The sequence below is a fragment of the Felis catus genome, chromosome E2 (genome assembly GCF_018350175.1).
Source record: "Felis catus isolate Fca126 chromosome E2, F.catus_Fca126_mat1.0, whole genome shotgun sequence".
Lineage (NCBI taxonomy): Eukaryota > Metazoa > Chordata > Mammalia > Carnivora > Felidae > Felis > Felis catus.
The window spans coordinates 16292950-16312797 of record NC_058382.1 but is presented as its reverse complement, the minus strand read 5'-3'; the positions used below and the strand labels follow the sequence as shown (position 1 = coordinate 16312797).

The window sequence follows — 19848 nt, the reverse complement described above, 5'->3', positions numbered from 1 at the left end:
TATAAGAAAACATAGGGAATAAGCTCACTAAAATTGGTCTTGGCAATGATTTTTGTATTTGACACCAAAGCACAGGCAACATAAAGCAAAAATAAACAAATGGAACTACAACAAACTAAAAAGCTTCTGCACAGCAAAGGAATCAATCAACAAAATTAAAGGCAATCTATGAAATGGGAGAAAATATTAACCCCTTACCAGATACATAAAATATGATTCTACATATCTGGTAAGGGATTAATGTCCAAAATATATAAGGAACTAATGTAACTTAATGGCAAAAAAAAAAAAAGCACAATAACAAAAATGGGCAAAGGACCCAAATAAACATTTTTCCAAAGAAGATATACAAATGGCCAGCAAGTACATGAAAAGTGCTCAACATCATTAATTATAAGGGAAATGAAAATCAAAACCACAAAAATGTCAACGAGTTATCACCTCACACCTGTTAGGATGGCTGTTATCAAAAAGGCAAAAGATATCTGTTGGTGAGGACATAGAGAAATGGAAACCCTTGTACGCTTTTGGTCAATATGTGAATTGGTACAGGCATTAAGGAAAACAGTATGTAGTGTTCTCAAAAAATTAAAAATAGAACTGCTATATGACCTCACTTCTGCGTATATATTCCAAAGAAATGAAATCAGGATCTCAAACTTATCTGCATACCCATCTTCATTGCAGCATTATTTGCAGTAGCCAAGATATGGAAAAACCCGTCTGTAGACGGGTAAAGAAAACACACACACACACACACACACACACACACACACACACACACACATCCAATGGAATGTTATTCAGCCTTAAAAACAAAGAAAATCCTGCCATTTACAAAAACATAGCTGAACCTGGAGGACATTATGCTAACTGAAATAAGCCAGACACAGAAAAACAAATATTGTATGATCTAACTTACATGTAGACTATAATAAGTTGAACTCACAGTGACAGAATGGTGGTGATGAGTGGCTGGGGAGTGGGGGGAAAGGGAGATATTGATCAAGAGGTATAAACTTTCAGTTATAAGGGTAAGTGCTGAAGACCTAATGTAAAGCATGGTAACTTATAGTTAATGTATACTTGAAATTTGCAGAGACCTCAAGTGTTTTCACCACACACACACACACACACACACACACACACACACACACGATAACATGTAAGGTGATGGATATGTTAATTAGCTTGATTGTAGTAATCATTTCACAATGTATAAATATATGAAAACATCACACTGTACACCTTTATACATACAGTGTTGTCAGTCACAACTCAGTAAAGCTGGGGAGGAAGAAAAAGACTGATGGGGGAAAATGTGTAATAAGTAGGTCACAAAACCGTCAGCATAAGAATACAGTCATTGTCAAAACACTGATATACCAAATTGTTAACAGTGATTGCATCTGAAATCAATTATGTGTCAGCTTCTTTCTGAAGGGAATGATGAATATGGATGGGAACACCAGTGGCATGCCTGAGATATAGTAAGGAAGTAACTTGACAAAAGCAAATACTTAAATGTTATTTATTATGAAGTAGTTTAAATATACAGAAAGATATAGAGAATAAGAACCTACCTATAAACCAACAACCAGCTTTATCAATTTATAAGAATTGGCCATGTTTGCTTATTTTTTAAAGAAGTGAGTGATTAACAGATGTCTCCTTTTGCATCCTTTTCTCAAGCTCATTTTTCTCCCCCTCCAGAGGTCACCACTGTTTTGGATTTAATTATTATTTCCATGAATGTTGTTATACTAAATCTATATGGTATTTAGCCATGGAAAATACACATAGCATCAATTTGCATATTTTCAAACTTTATATAAATGGTACCATATAATACAAAATACTGTCTAGTTCAATTTCATTAACATTTTTTTTAAGATTTATCCATGCTGACAGAAATATCTCTACTTCATTCTTTTTAACTTGGAATCTAACTTCTATTCACCCTAATGGTTATTTTGATTGCTTTAAGCTTTTCATTCTTAAATAATACTGAAATAGACTTTCATGTATACTTCTCTAGACACATGAAGAGAGGAGAGACTATAAGAGGTTTAAGTGTGGAACTGCTGGGTCAGAGAGTATACGCATTTTCAACTTTACTAGATATTGCTAAATTATCCTAAATACAACTACTTCCAATAGCACTGTATGAACATTCGTACTGCTCCACATCTTTCCAGTAATTGGTACTATGATGCTTTTGCCAATGTAATGATTTTAAAATAGTTCACTATGATTTTATTTGCTTTTCCCTTACTGTAATGGATATAAACAATTATTCTAATAACCCCAAATGCATCTTTTCTCTATGGGTCTAAGCCATCTTAATCATATGCAGAATTTCTAGAAATAGGTCAGACTCGACAGCTGTCTTGCTTAAGAGTTCACACTTCATAGATGAATTTAGAACAAAGCTGTGAAATTAAAAGGAAAAAAGACCTGAGGAATTTTGGTTCTAATTGGAGTGAATTTGTGAATTAGGAATAGCTGACAACTTTTATTAGGCTGTCTCTTCAGCTTAGACCATATAATACTCCTCAGTTTATTATTTTTCATTTTGCTAGGTCTAGAAAATCTATTGTTTTATATTTAAGTGTTAATGATTTTAGCCTTTGAAATTTAACTCCATGAAGACATAGTATTGATCACTATTGTCTCCTTGTGTCTAAAACCATGTCCAGCAAACAGTAGGTACTCAATATTCACTGAAGGAGAAATTATATATATTATATATGTATATATGTGTATATATATATATATATATATATATATATATATATATATATATATATGAAACCCTATATATATTTGTCTGTAGCTTTTTACCCTTAATTCCTATTTGGTTTAAATTTTACAACCACTGGCTAAAACATTCACAAACTTTATACTTTTTCTGTGGTGTAGAACAATTTAAATGCTTCTTAAATTACTTAGATTCACCCATACAATTGCGTGGGCCTGGTATATTTTTATGGGACAGTATGAATTTCTATGTTTATTGGTTTTTTGGAGTTGTGATCCTCTATTCTTTTCTTGATCTAAATGTGAGTTCTGTATTCTTCTCAATCATCATTCTCCTTATATTGTTTATCCAATTCTCTTTAGAAACTTCCTAAAACTGGTTGTAGGTGTTAGTAGTTCTACTACTTGTTGTCTATCCTGATTACGTATCTAGAGTGCAAAGACTCCCACTTATGTTTCTAAAATTTTTAGGTTTTCTTAATTCTGACCTGCTGCTTCCCAGGGATGTTCTACTTTGTCCACTGAAGAATTTTGTTCTAGCTGTGGAGTAAGTAACTTAACATATGCTGAGTATGTAGAACAGTGCCTGGTGCAGAGTAGACACTCAATACACGTTAGCTATTATGATTTATTGAATATCTGCTATAATTGATGTGCTACGTGAAGCACTTTACATGCAAATTTATTCCTTTATATGCATCAGTCTACAACAGACACTATATCATTTAATAATCACAGTTCTACAATACAGTATCCTTTATTATCCCTATTTTAAGAATTAAAGAAAACCCTGAGGTTTAGATAAGTCAAACAAATTACTCAAAGTCGTACAATGCCACAGCAGTTGTAGAGCTGATTTTCCAGAATCTAAGCTCTTAGTCCTGGGAAGTGCCTAGTGCTCAGTGAAGGAGACTGGAATAAATAAAATAAGACTGAAAGGTATGTAAGAACCAGATAATGAAGCACCTCATAGACAATTTAAAGACTGAGGATGTTAGCTTAAGAAAATAATAAGCCAAAAAAGAAAAAAAAAGTTTTAACTGGAGGCAGTGATGTATTCTTATACTCAAAAAAATCAGTTTGGGGCATGGTGGGAATGAATTTAAGGGGATCAAAAGTTGGTATAGGAAGACCTCTTGGAAAGCTACAGTATGGTGATTGAGGTGAGATGAATCTACGGTGACTTTAGAGATAGAAAAAAAAAGAATATAAATTCTGGATATATTTATGAGATAGTGTCTAGAGAACTTGGTGATTGACTGGATTGGGTGGTGAGAGTGACTCCCCAAGATGGATTCTCTGATGATGAGCAAGGTGTGCATGCTGCCTGAAAGTTTTCTTGCATTCCTTACATTCATAGGGTCTCTCTCCAGTATGAATTCTCTGATGTTGGGCAAGGGATCCACAGTAACTGAAAGCCTTTCCACAAACGTTACATTCATAAGGCTTCTCTCCAGTATGAACTCTCTGATGCTGAGTAAGGGATGAGTCATTGCTAAAAGCCTTCCCACACTTAATACATTCATAGGGTTTCTCTCCAGTATGAACTCTTTGATGTTGGGCAAGGTAGGCAATCTGGCTGAATGCTTTCCTACATTCTTGACATTTATAAGGTTTTTCTCCAGTATGAATTCTCTGATGTTGAGCAAGATGTGAATTCTGGCTGAAAGCCTTCCCACATTCCTTACATTCATAGGGCCTCTCTCCAGTATGTATTCTCTGGTGTACAGTAAGGTATGCACGAAGGCTAAATGCTTTCCCACAGACATTACATTCATAAGGTTTCTCACCAGTATGAACTCTCTGGTGTTGAGCAATGGATGATCTATTGCTAAATGCTTTTCCACATTCAATACATTCATAAGGCTTCTCTCCAGTATGAACTCTCTGATGTTGAGCAAGGTAAGCAAACTGGCTAAAGGCTTTCCTACACACTTTGCATTCATAAGGTTTTTCTCCAGTATGAACTCTCAGATGCTGAACTAGGTGTGCATTCTGACTGAAGGCTTTCCTACATTCCTTACATTCATAGGGTTTCTCTCCAGTATGAATCCTCTGGTGTTGAACAAGATTTGATCTCTGGCTGAAGGCTTTTCCACATTCTACACATTTATATGGTTTCTCTCCAGTATGAATTCTTTGATGAAGAGTAAGAGATGAGCTCTGGCTAAAGACTTTTTCACAGTCATTACATTTCAAAAGTTTTTTCTCTGTATAGATACTCTTGGGCTTAATGGCCATTAAATTTTTTTTAAAGCTTTTCTTATGTGTATCATGTTTATGTACTTTCTCCTCTTTGGTGGTTATCTGTTGTGTATGAAGCAGTGTGTTCGGATGGAAATTTCCCCAAGATTTGTTATATTCTTGTGCTCTTTTATTAACAAGGGCTTCTTCATGAGTGATTGTCTCTTCTTTGAAACATGCCTTCTGATTTACTGGCTGTGTCTCAAAATGGTCCTCACATTTCCATTCTTCTCTTAAACTGGAATACTCAAGGCCACAGCTTGTAAGTTTTTCTAGAATCTTCTGGGATGATTGTGCTTCATAAATATCTTGCTTTGAGGTTAATTCTTCAGTCTCACACCTAGATTCCCAGCCTGAAAAATAATTTAAAAACATGTCTCCTCTATGATGTACCAGAAGGAACATTTCTGAATTTACATTCATAAAGTGAAGTATGTGAATTTAATAACAAAACCCACAAGAACATTGGCTTTTGTAGTTCTGATGTTTGTAAGAAACTGAAAATAGATCATACAGAAACTTGAAGAGGAATGATTAGAAATTATAAGAAAATTAGTAAGGTAGGGGTGCCTGAGTAGCTCAGTCGGTTAAGCATCCAACTTCAGCTCAGGTCATGATCTCACGGTTTGTGAGGTCAAGCCCTTCATCAGGCTCTGTGCTGATAGCATGGAACCCACTTTGGATCCTCTGTCCCTGCCCCCCTCTCTGCCCCTCCCTCACACTTTCTCTCTCTCTCAAAATAAACATTTTTTTAAAAATCAGAAAGGTAGGGGCGCCTGGGTGGCACAGTCGGTTAAGCATCCGACTTCAGCCAGGTCACGATCTCGCGGTCCGTGAGTTCGAGCCCCGCGTCAGGCTCTGGGCTGATGGCTCAGAGCCTGGAGCCTGTTTCCGATTCTGTGTCTCCCTCTCTCTCTGCCCCTCCCCCGTTCATGCTCTGTCTCTCTCTGTCCCAAAAATAAATAAACGTTGAAAAAAAAAATTTAAAAATCAGAAAGGTAAATCTCATGTCAATAAGGAATTATGGAGATGGATGGACTTGGTTATAATTTTATGCATGTATGAATAATACAAGCACTGAAATAACATCCATTATTATAGTTGTTTCTTGCAAGAATATTTATCAAACCTTGTGCCAAAGTCTTCTAATGCTTTTGATATTAAACAAAACAAAGATCCTTACCTTTATGGACCTTATATTCTTGGGGGAGATAGGAAATAAATGCTAAATGAGTAAATTTTATTATATGTTAGAAGGTACTAAGTGCTTCAGAAGAAGAAAAGCAGGGTAAAAGAGATTAGGAATGTTGGTAAAGTCAGAAGTAGGAATAATTAATAAATTAACATTTAAGCAAAGATTTGAAATAAGTGAAGAAGTCAGTCACTTAGATATTGAGAAAGAGCATTGTGGGTGGAAGAAATAGCCTAAAAGTAGAAGCACATATGATATGTTTAGGGAATAGCAAGAAGGCCAGTGTGTCTGGAGAGGTGTTGTAGGAGATGAAGTCAGGAAATAAAAGATAAGATTATTTAAGGTTTATATACTTTCTAAGGAATTTGGTTCTTATCCTAAGTGGGATGGAAAGCCACTGAAGTGTCTGTGGAGTAGAGGAGTGATACTTATGTACAGTTCAATGAAAATACTGAATGGAGGCAAATATGGAAGAAGTAAGGGGACCTATGAATGTAGTAATCCAGGTGAAGATGAGGAGGATCCAGACCAGAGAGCTATCAATGGAGGTATAGTGAGATGGCCAGATTCTAGATGTATTTTGTAGGAAATGCCAAGAGGATATCCTGACAGATTGGATATGGAAAGTAACAGTAAAAAGAGATGAGCAAGCCTTCAAAGTTTATGTCCTGAGCAATAGAAGAATGGATTAGCCATCAACATTGATGGGAAAGGCCATGGGCACAGCAGGTTTAGGTGGGGATATATGTAAGATCTGGAGTTCAGTTTTGAACATAATAAACTTAAAGTGTTTTTAATTTTTATTTTTAAAAATATTTATTTATTTTGAAAGAGAGAGATGGCATGAGCGGCGGAGGGGCAGAAAGAGAGGGAGAGAATCCCAAGCAAGCTCCACACTGTCTGCACAGAGCCTGATCCAGAGCTTGAACTCACGAACTGCAAGATCATGACCCAAGCCGAAATTAAGAGTCAGATGCTTAACTGACAGCCACCCAGCCAAGTTGATTTTAGACATTGAAATGGAAATGCTGAGAAGGCAGTGTTATGGACCCATAAGACTGAATTTAAGATAGAAGTCTGGACTAGAGATTTTAAACTAGAAATTGCCAGCATATACATGGCAGTTAAAGAGAATATATTACCAAGAGAATGAGTATAAAGAGAAGAGAAAGGAGCAAGTAATGAACCCCAGAGCACTCCAACATTAAGATATTTGGGAAAAGAGAACAAACCAAAAGAGATTAAGAAGGAACAAATGTAAACCAAAAAAATCATGGCTAAGAATATTAATATCACATGATATGAAATTAAATGTTGTAATGAAAATCAACTTGTTCTGGGGTGCCTGGGTGGTTCAGTCAGTTAAGTATCCAACTTCAGCTCAGGTCTTGATCTCACAGTCTGTGGGTTCAAGCCCCGCATTGGGTTCTGTGCTGACAGCTCAGAGCTTGGAGCCTGCTTCAGATTCTGTGTCTTCTTCTCTCTCTGCCCCTACTCCACTCATGCTCTGTCCCTTTCCATCTCTCAAAAATGAATACATGTTAAAAAAAAATGTTTTTGAAAATCAACTTGTTCAATGATTTATACTGAAAAAGATTAAAATACAGAATCACAAAACACACACAGTACTGGAATATTAGGTCAAGAAATGTCACAAAAGTAATAATAACAACAGCTAATAATAATGACCATTAAAAAGAATTATGAATATGTTGTGACTTGCAAAACACCAGAAATGAATCATACCATAAATAAAAGGCAAATAGAATGTAGAAGCTATGTAGAAGAAGGGAGATTACTATACTATTTATACTTATTTTTTTCAAATAAGATTGTATCATTTTGCAACTTCTGAATCAATTTTAAAAAGCAATAGAGGAGGGCATAAAGAAAATAACATCAGGAGATAACTAACATTGACAACAACAATGAAGAGGGAAAAGTTTATTTTTAATAAACTTTGCGAGAAATGAGCAAAAAGCTTTACAATTCTAATGAGGGACCTGCCCCCCCCCTTAAATTTGAATAAAGGGAGAAGATGCATACTTTGTTTTTCTATATGAAGAACCAAAATGTAAAGCCATTAATTCTAAAATTAACCTATTACTTTCATTCAATTACAGTCAGAGCCTCATAGTGAATTTTTTAAAAAACTGGGTAATAAAGAATTTGGCAGGCTTTTGTCCATAGTTCCAAGAGGTAACCCTCTAACCACTCTAAGTTACTGGAAGGAGTATAATTGTGAGGCCCTTGGACCATACCTGATAGTTTAATATTTTATTTACTTTTGAGAGAGAGAGAGAGAGAGAGAGAGAGAGAGAGAGAGAGAGCGAGCACGAATGGGGGGAGGCAGGGGGCAGAGAGAGAGGGAGACACAGAATTTGAAGCAGGCTCCGGCCCTGAGCTTCAGCACAGAGCCTGATGCAGGGCTTGAACTCATGAGTTGTGAGATCATGACCTGAGCTAAAGTCAGACACTTAACTGACTGAGCCACCCAGGTGCCCCCATACTTGATAGTTTATAGCTATAGTTTATGACTCATGGCATGCCCCTAGATAGTTTTTGCTAATGTGATGACTTAGGATGGAGGCTAGCCATGCCAGAAAGACCAACCATGTGATTAAAGGGTTGGTGCTTTGAGCTATCATGGTATCAGTCTGGGAAGGGAAGGAGGCTGGAGACTGAATCACATTGGGCATTGGGCAATGATCCACTCAATCATACCTACCTAGTTAAACCAAAACACAAACAAAAAATAACTCTGTAACACTGAAGCTCTCTTGAAAGCTTATTCTTTTGAATATTGAGATGTCTGGAAGGCCCTTTCATGTTTGCAACTCTGCCAGACCTTGCCATTGGTGGCTGTGCTTTTGGCTGGTTCTTTGTTATCTTTTGCTACAATAAAACTGTAATCATAATATGGTTCTTTCCTGACCTCTGGAGGTCACTGTTGTGAGTTATCAAACCTGAGGGTGACTGTAGGCACCCTCTTATCTGTAGCCAGCTAGTCAAATGAGAGTGGCCCTGAAAATCCCCAAACTTGCAGAAACTATCTGAAATAAGCACAGTCTTGTGGAGCACCATTCTCTCAGATTTTTCAGTTTTGCAAACTGACTTCAAGAATTTTTTTTTTAAATCCTAAAGTTTATCAAAATAGTAAACATGTATCCAGGATAAGACTATATGCTGTCCATAAAACATGCATTAATAAATTAAAAAAATTTTTAATGTTTTTATTTATTTTTGAGAGAGACACAGAGCGTGATGGGGGAGGGGCAGAGAGAGACAGGGAGACACAGAATCTGAAGAAGGCTCCAGGCTCTGAGCTGTCAGCCCAGAGCCCAACATGGGGCTTGAAGTTGTGAATTGCGAGATCATGACCTGAGCCGAAATTGGATGCTCAACCAACTGAGCCACCCAGGTGCCCCTGTGCATTAATAAATTTTAAGACGAAATCATACAAATTATCTTTCTCAATCATAATGAAATGAAACTATAAATCAATAGCAAAATAATACTGGAAAAATCCACAAATATGTGGAAATTAAACAACACACACTTAAACAACCAATGGGTCAAAGAAGAAATCACAAGGTATCTTGAATGAAAAGAAAAATATAACATACCAGAAAGTATGGGATACATCAAAAGCAGTGCTAAAAGGGAAATGTAAAGCTGTTAATGCTTACATTAAAAAAGAAAGATTGCAAATCAACAACCTAACTTTACATGTGAACAAACTAGACAAAGAGCAAACTAAACCCAAAGCTAGGAAAAAGAATATACTGAAGTAGAGATCAACAAAATACATAGAAAAATAATAGAATCAACAAAACCAAGAGTTAGTTCTTCAAAAAGATTAACAAAACTGACAAACTTTTAGTTGGACTGACTAGGGGAAAAACAAGACTCAAGTAACTAAAATCAGAAATGAAAGGGGCCACATTACTACCAATTATAGAGAAATAAAAAGGATTATAAGAGAGTAGTATGGACAACTGCATGCCGATAAATTGGATAAAACGGACAAATTCTAAGAAACACACAACCTTCTAAGACTGAATCATAAAGAAAGAAAACCTGAACAGACCCATAACTAGTAAGTTGACTGAATCTGTAATCCAAAGCCTTCCAACAAATAAAGGCCTAAGACCAGATAGTGTCTGTGGTGAATTCTATCACAGGTTTAAGAATTCACATAATCCTCCTCAAACTCTTCCAAAGAAATGAAGAGGAGTGAAGACTTCCAAACTCATTCTATGTGGCCAGCATTACTCTGATACCAAAGCCAAAGTAAGATACCATAAGAAAACTAGAGACCAATATCCCTTACGAGCACTGATGTAAACCTCATCAACAAATACTAGCAAACTGAATTCAACAGCATATTATAAGGCTTATACACCATGACCAAGTTGAATTTGTTGCTGGAATGCAAGGATGGTTCAGCAAAAATTAATGTAACACACATTAACAAAATGAAGGAAAAAACTCAAATGATGCAGAAAAAGCATTTTATAAAATTCAACACCCTTTTATGATAAAAACACTGAACAAACTGGCAACAAAAGGAAACTACTTCAACATAATAGAAGCCATATATGAAAAGCCAACAGCTAACATCATATTCAATTGTGAAGGACTGAAAACTCTCCTCTAAGATCAGGAACAAGGCAAGAATGCCCACTTTGACCACTTTTAGTCAGTATAGTACTAGATGTTCTAGCCAGAGCAATTAGTCAAGAAAAACACATTTTAAAAATCCAAATTATAAAGGAAAAACTAAAATTTGTAGATGATATGCTCTTATATGTGGAAACACTAAAGACTCTACATCACCCCCACCACTTAGAATTAACAAATTCAGCATAGTAGCAAAATACAAAGTCAACACACCAAAATCAGTTGTATTTCTATGCACAATCAACAATCTGAAAAGGAAATTAAGAAAACAACTCTATTTACAATAGCATGAAAAAGAATAAAATAGGAATTAACGAGATGAAAAACTGGTACAATGAAAAAACTACAAAACATTGCTGAAAGAAATTAAAGAAGATGTAAATAAATGGAGATATCCTGAATTCATGGTTACAACATTAATATTACTAAGACAGCCATATTACCTAAAGCTACCTACAGATTCAGTGCAATCCATATCAAAATTCCAATTATGTTTTTTTCAAGAAATAAGAGAAATTCATATGGAACCTCAATGGACCCTGAATAGTCAAAACAATCTTGAAAAGGAAGAAGAAAGTTGGAGATCTCACACTTCCTGATTTCAGAACTTTCTTCAAAGTTCTACAGTAATCAAAACAGTGTGGTACTGGCATAAAGAGACATACAGACTAATGGAATAGAAAACAGAAAGTTCAAATATAAACCCTCACATGTATAGTCAAATGACTTTTGATAAGGGTGCCAACAAATAGGAAAAACCCACAGCTAATCTTACTCTCATTGAGGAAGAACTGAACACTCTTCCACTACGGTCAGGAACAAGACAGGAATGTCCACTCTTACCACGGATATTTAACATAGAACTGGAAGTACAAGCCACAGCAATCAGAAACCACAAGAAGTAAAAGGCATCCAAATTGGCAAGGATCTACTATTTGTAGATGACATGATACTCTATACAGAAAATCCAAAAGACTCCACCAAAAAACTGCTAGAATTGATACATGAATTCAGTAAAGTTTCAGCATACAAAATCAATGTACAAAAATCTGTTGCATTTGTATAAACCAATAATGAAGCAGCAGAAACAGAAATCAAGGAATCAATCCCATTTACAACTGTACCCAAAACAATAAGATACTAGGAATAAATCTAACCAAAGAGATGAAAAGACCTATACTCTGAAAACTATAAAACACCGACCAAAGAAATTGAAGATGACACAAAGAAATGGAAAAACATTCCATACTTAAGAATTGGAAAGCAAATATTGTTAACCTGTCTATACTACCCAAACCAATCTACACATTTAATGCAATCCCTAGCAAAATATCAATAGCATTTTTCACAGAGCTAGAAAAAACAATCCTAAAATTTGTATGGAACCACAAAAGACCCCGAATAGTCAAAGCAATCTTGAAAAAGAAACGCAAAGCTGGAGGCATCACAATTCCAGACTTCATATTATATTACAAAGCTGTAGTGATCAAGACAATATGGTACTGGCACAAAAACAGACACATAGATCAATGGAACAGAAAAGAAAACCCAGGAATGAACCCAAAACTATATGGCCAAATAATCTTTGACAAAGCAGTAAAGAACATCCAACAGAATAAAGTCTCTTCAACAAATGGTATTGGGAAAACTGGACAGCAACACGCAAGAGAATGAAACTGGACCACTTTCTTACACCATACACAAAAGTAAATTCAAAATGGATTAAAGACCTCAATGTGAGGCAGGAAACCATTAAAATCCTAGAGGAGAACACAAGCAGTAACCTCTTTGACATTGGTCGTAGCAACTTCTCACTAGATAGGTCTCCTGAGGCTAGGGAAACAAAAGCAAAAATAAACTATTGAGACTTCATAAAAATAAGAAGCTTCTGCACAGTGAAGGAAACAATCAATAAAACTAAAAGGCAACCTACAAAATGGGAGAAGGTTTGCAAATGACATATCTGATAAAGGGTTGGTATCCAAAATCTGTAAAGAACTTATACAACTCAACAGCCAAAAAACAATCCAGTTAAGAAATGGGTAGAAAACATGAATAGACATTTTTCCAAAGAAGACATACAGATGATAAGGGTGCCAAAACCATTCAATGGGGAAAGGACAGGCTTTTAACAAATGCGGTGAAAATTGGATATCCACATGCAAAACAATAAAGCTGGGCTCTTGCTTTACATCATATACAAAAGTTAACCCCAAGTGGATCAAAGACCTAAATGTAAGACCTAAAACTGAAATATTTTTAGTTGTTAACATAGAGAAAAAAAATCCTCATAACATTGACTTTAGCAATGATTTATTGGTTATAATACTATAAAACATAGACAACAAAAGAGGAAGTAAAAAAACTGAATTTCATGAAAATTAAAAACTTCTATGCATTAAAGATTAAAATCATCAAAATAAAAAAGCAACCCACAAAATGGGGTAAAACATCTGCAAATCATGCATCTGAAAATGCATATATATCCAGAATATATAAAGAACTCCTACAACTCAGTAAGAACACAATTTAAAAATAGACAAAGGTCTTGAATACACATTTTTCCAAAGAAGAGATACAAATGTCCAACAAGCATGAAAAGATGTTCAACATCACTAATCATTAGGGAAATGCAAATCAAAACCACAAAATGCCACTTCATACTCATTAGGATGGCTACTGTTAAAAAAAAAGAAAGAAAGAAAAGGGTGGCTGGGTGGCTCAGTTGGTTGAGCATCCAACTCTTGATTTCAGCTCAGGTCATGATCCCAGGGTTGTGGGACTGAGCCCCATGTTGGGCTCTGAACTGAGTGTGGAGCCTGCTCAAGAGTCTCTCTCTCCCTCTGCCCTTCTCCCCTGCTCGCGCGCTCTCTAAAATAAAAAAGGGGAAAAAAAGATTAAAAACAAACAAGAAAAGAACAGGTGTTGGTGAAAATGTGGGGAAACTGGAACCCTTGGCACTGTTGGTGAGAACGTAAAATGGGAGAGCCTCTGTGGAAAACAGTATAACAGTTCCTCAAAAATTAAAAATAAAATTACCATAAGATCCAGCAATTCCACTTCTAAGTATATACCCAAAAGAATTGAAAGCAAGGTTTCAAACAGGTATTTTTACCCATATGTTCATAGGAGCATTATTTACAATAGCCAAAAGATGGAAGCAACCAAAACATATGTCATTAAATGGATAAACAAAATGTGATATATACATACAATAGAATATTATTTCACTTTTAAAAAGGAAGAAATTGTGGGGCACCTGGGTGGCTCAGTTAGTTAAGCATCAGACTCTTGATTTTGGGCTCAGGTCATGATCTTATGGTTCATGAGTTCAAGTCCCGTGTTGGGCTCTGTGCTGACAGCGTGGAGCCTGCTTGGGATTCTCTCTCCTTCTATGCCCCTCCCTGGCTTGCTCGCTCTCTCTCTTTCTCTCTCAAAATAAATAAGCAAACATTAAAGAAAAAGGAAATTGTGACACACGCTACAAGATGAATGAACTTTGATTACCCCATGTGAAATAAGCCAGTCAAAAGAAGACAAACGCTGTATAATTCTACTTATATAAGGTACTTACAGCAGTGCAAGTCACAGAGAGAAGGTGGAATGATGGTTATTGAGACTGGGGAAAGGGAGAATGGAGAATTACTGTTTAATGTGTATAGTTTCAGTCTTACAAGATAAAAAGAGTTCTATGGCAAGATGCTGGTGACGGTAGCACAACACTATGAAAGTACTTAGTGATAGCGAATAGACAGTACTTTAAAAACAGTTAAGAGTAAATTTTGTTATATGTGTCTTACCATAATTAAAATAATTTTGGAGACAAAAGAATAAAATCCTGAATAAGGAAGAGACCTTATAGATAAGTAAAAAGAACTATGGTCCATTAAAAGCAGACAAATGATGTGAAGAGACAATTTTAAAAATAACTGGGTAATAAAGGCATGTAACAAAATCAATCTCATGTGTTCAAAGAAAATTAAGAAAACACATTATGATATTATATTTAATCTACCACATTACCAAAAGGTGTAGATGCATCCTGTCTCATTCAGAGAGAGTGTACATGGGTATAAAATTAGAGCAACATGGTAGTGAGTAACTAGATCCTTTAACAGTACACAGGATCCCTGTCCAGCAATACAGCAGGCTAGTTAAAATGACAAACCAGACATATTGAAACAAACAAACTTAAGATGTTGTGTAAGAGAGAGAAAATATCTTTTTAGGTGTGTTGCAAATCTGGCAAAAAATTAAGGTAAACTCCCAGAGGTCAAAAAGACTTCAAAAGTTACTTTTGAGTCAGTAAGGGGCAACTGTTTAACCTGGATCAGTTTAAAGCATCAGTTTAACCTGGATGAGAAAGAAGGTCATAGGCACATCTAACTGGAGTTTTAGGAAAAGAAAATACAGTGAATAGGGGAGTAATAATATGTGAAGAAATAACCATTGATCATTACCCAGAAACTGTTAAGACCAGAATGGTCAGATACAAGAATCATAATAAATCTTAAGTAGAGCAATTAAAATGAAATATGGGGCACCTGGGTGGCTCAGTTGGTTGAGCCTCCAACCTCACCCCAGGTCATGATCTCATGGTTCACAAGTTCGAGCCCCACGTCAGGCTCTGTGCTAACAGCTCAGAGCCTGGTGCCTGCTTTGGATTCTATGTCTCCCTTTCTCTCTGCCCCTCCCCTGCTGACACTCTGTCTCTCTCTGTCTCAAAAATAAGTAAAAACATTAAAAAAATTTTTTTTAATGAAATCTACATTTAGGGGTGCCTGGGTAGCTCATTCAGTTAAGCATCTGACTTTCGCTCAGGTCATGATCTCACGGTTTGTGAGTTGGAGCCCCACACAGGGCTTCGCACTGACAGTGCAAAGCCAGCTTGGGATTCTTTCTCTCTCCCTCTCTCTCTTCCCCTGCCCCCACTCTCTCTTTCTCTCAAAACAAATAAATAAACTTTAAAAAATTACATTTAGATACACCACAGTGAAAATATACAGTAACATGAACAAAGAGAAGGAAGTTTTTAAAAGAAGCAAGGAAGAAAATATTAACGAGAACTGACTTCTCAATAGTAACAATAGAAGCCAGAAAAGTATAGGGTGTTATCTTTAAGGTGCTGAGAAAAATTACTGTCAATTTATGAATGCATATATAAAAAGATTCTTACATGCATGATATCAAAATAAATATACAAAACAAATGAATAAATAACAAAATAGTTTATATAGTGTATTTATTGATAAAGGATTTGACACAGGTAAAAGTTCTGGTATATAGAGAAGAATGGTGAATGAAGAAAATGAAACATAGGTAAATCTAAACAACACTAAAATTAATGGTCTACTTTTGTAACTTCATAAAACAAAATAACCATTTATGAGATTAAAAGAAATAAGAACTGAAATGAGAGTAAGTGAAGTTAAAACATTCTAAGGTTCTTATATTTTTAAGGGAGGAAAAAATTAAGGTAAAGAATGATTTTAGACTTTGTTAAGATGATTATAGAGTTAAAATTTTTTAAAGATTTTATTTTTAAGTAATTGCTAACCCAATGTGGGGCTCTAACTTACAACTCCAAGATCAAGATTGAAGGCTCTGCTCACTGAGCTAGCCAGGTGTCCCATAAATGTTAAATTTTCTAAGCTAATCAATACAAGAAAAAAATAGACTGTATAACTTTCAAATTAGCAGATGGAGAAAAAGTCAAGAAACAAGAAAAAAATGGAAAAAGAATTTATAAAAGAAAATAAGATGGTAGAGATAAGTCCAATTCAATTAGTAATACCAAAACATGTAATTGACTGCCATCATTTAGTTAAAACACAGATTATCATAGAATAAAAAACTTTTTAGCTACATATATTGTTTACAAGAGAAACACAGAAAATAAGAGAATAAAGGGATAGAAAAACTACATCAAGTATTAACAAAAGAAGACTAATATAGCTACACTAATATCAAGCAAAATAATTAAGAGAAAAATCATCAGTAGATTTAAAAAGGGTAACAATAATATATGGAAGAATTTACCAGAAAGATAGAACAATCCAAAAACATATGACCTAATAAAATATTTTCAAAACAGAAATAACCAATTGTCAGAATTCTAAAAAAAATGTATATATTCATCATCAGAATTTTTTAAATAATTTTTTAATGTTTATTTATTTATTTTGAGAGAGAGAGAGAGAGTGCGTACGTGCATGGCGAAGAGCCAGAGAGAAGGGGAGAGAGACAGAATCCAAAGCAGGCTCCACAGGGTCACTGCACAGAGCCTGACATGGGGCTTGAACCCATGAAACCATGAAATCATGACCTCAGTCAAAAATCAAGAGTTGGACGCTCAACCAGCTGAGCCATCCAGGTGCCCCTCAGAGATTTTTTTTAAATCAATAAAGACACAGAAGATTTGATCAGCAAAATTAATGAGCTTAATCCAATGAACATATATCAAATGCTGTACACTCCACAACCAGAAACAGATAATATTTTTTAGGACACAACAACCACTTAACCACTAAGACATAAAATAAGTTTTCAAAGAATTTGAATTAAATAGACCATCTTCTCTAACCACAATGCAATTAAAAAATTTTTAATTTGGAACTTAAAAATTCCACTTAATTCATGGGTCCAGAAGAAATCAATGGAAATTAGAAAATGACTAGATATACATGACAACAAAAAGATGACATATCAAAACATGTGGAATATATCCCTAATATAATCTTAAGTGCTTATAACAGAAAAAAGAAAGCCTCAAAAATAATGAATTATCTAACTTTAGAACTTAAGAAAAGAAGGGCACCTGGGTGGCTTAATTGGTTAAACATCCAACTTAAGCTCAGGTCATGATCTAGTAGTTTATGAGTTAAAGCCCCGCATCTAGCTCTATGCTGACAGCTCAGAGCCTGGAGCCTGCTTCAGATTCTGTGTGTCTTTCTCTCTCTGCCCCTCCCCCACTTGTGCTCTGTCTCTCAAAAATAAATAATAAACACTAAAAATTTTTTTGAAAAAAACCAAAACTTAAAAAAAGAGAGCAGCATAAATAAATGCAGGAGGAATTAAATAATAAAGAGGAGGAATAAATGAAAATTTTAAAAAGATAAATTAGCATCAGTCAAGAGAAAAATGACTGAAAATACTAAAAAAAAAATGATAAATCCATGGAAAAATTTCTTTCTCCCTTTTTGGGAGGAAAAAGAGGTCATAGTTACATATACTACCAACTTTAGATAAGAGAAGATAATGGGCAACTTTAATAAATTTGAAAATTTACATAGGACATAAAAATTCTCAGGAAAAAATGCTACAACTTCATTACTATAGGAGAAACAGAATCTTAGAACAAACTGAATTAGTTCTTTTCACAAGAAATTCTTTTTACAAGAAAATCACAGGACAAGATGAACAAAGTTCTACCAAACATTCAAAAAACAAAGAATTTTGATCTTACACAAATTATTCTAAGGAAGAAAAAGAGGAATACTCACCAATAGATTTTATGAGACTAGTATCTTGATTCTAAAATCTGACAAGAAGAGTTCATGAAGGAAAAACTGAAGGTCAACTTCACTGATTAACACAGATGCAAAAAATACTAAATATATTGGCAAAGAGAAAGTAGCCATGAATGAAAAAGCTGTAAAAATGGATTGGTATCAGGACTACAAAGTTGGTTCAACATTAAAAATGTAATATGTAATTCACCACATTAACAGATAAAAAACTAAAAACCATCTAATCATCTATGGATAAAGAAAAACATTTATTGAAACTCAAAAGCTTTCCACAATGAAACTCTAGCAAACAGGAACAAAAAGGTATCTACCAAAAACCTTTAAACATCAGAATTATTAATAGCAAAATATGAAAGCACTCTCATTAAGACCAAAGGGGAAAAGAATGCCTGCTACCATCACACAACAAAAAGAAATAAAAGGCATCCAAATAGGCAAGGAAGAAGTCAAATTTTCACTATTTGTAGATGACATGATATTCTATATAGAAAATCCAAAAGACTCCACCAAAAAATTGCTAGAACTGATACATGAATTCAGTAAAGTTGCAGGATACAAAATCAATGTACAAAAATCTGTTGCATTTCATACACCAATTATGAAGCAGCAGAAAGAGAAATTAAGAAAACAATCCAACTACAACTGTACCAAAACCAGTAAGATAAATCGGAATAAACCTAAGCAAAGAGGTAAAAGACCTATATTCTGAAAACTATAAAACACTGATGAAAGAAACTAAAGATGACATAAAGAAACGGAAAGATATTCCATGCTCATGGACTGGAAGAACAAATACTGTTTAAGTGTCTGTACTACCCAAAGCAATCTAAACATTTAATGCAATCCGTAGCAAAACAACAACAACATTTTTCACAGAAGAAGAGCAGATAATCCTAAAATTTGTATATGGAACCAGAAAAGACCCCAAATAGCAAAAGCAACTTTGAAAAAGCAAAGCAGAGCTGAAGACATCATAATTCCAGACTTAAGTTACATTACAAGGCTGTAATAATAAAAACCGTATATGGTGCCAGGGGTGCCTGGCTGGCTCAGCTGGTGGAGCCAACTGACTCTTGATCTTGGGGTTGTGAGTTTGAGCTCCACATGTGGTGTAGAGATTACTTAAAAATAAAATCTTTAAAAAAAACAGTATGGTACTGGCACAAAAATAGACATATAGATCAACAGAATAGAATAGAAAACCCAGAAATAAACCAATAATTATATGGTTATCTAATCTTCAACACAATAGGAAAGCATATCCAATGGAAAAAAGATAGTCACCTCAAAAAATGGTGTTAGGAAAACTGGAGAGCAACATGCAAAAGAATGAAACTGGACCACTTTATTACACCATACACAAAGACATTTGCAAATAACATATCTGATAAAGGGTTATTATCCAAAATTATATATAAAGGACTTATACAACTCAATAGC

At 35.0% G+C, this 19848-nt stretch overlaps 1 protein-coding gene across 9 annotated transcripts in view; it reads right to left on the bottom strand.

Annotated features, from left to right (window-relative positions):
• Window positions 1-1517: 1517 nt before the first annotated feature.
• The window catches only part of ZNF570 (zinc finger protein 570), a 39381-nt gene continuing 21050 nt past the window's right edge, over window positions 1518-19848 (bottom strand). For all 9 annotated transcript variants that reach the window (XM_045045470.1, XM_045045473.1, XM_023245449.2 and 6 more), the window contains one exon: window positions 1518-5357. In XM_045045470.1, coding sequence (XP_044901405.1) covers window positions 4000-5357 — 1358 coding nt within the window. In that variant the 3' untranslated portion in view covers window positions 1518-3999. The remainder of the gene's footprint in view (window positions 5358-19848) is intronic.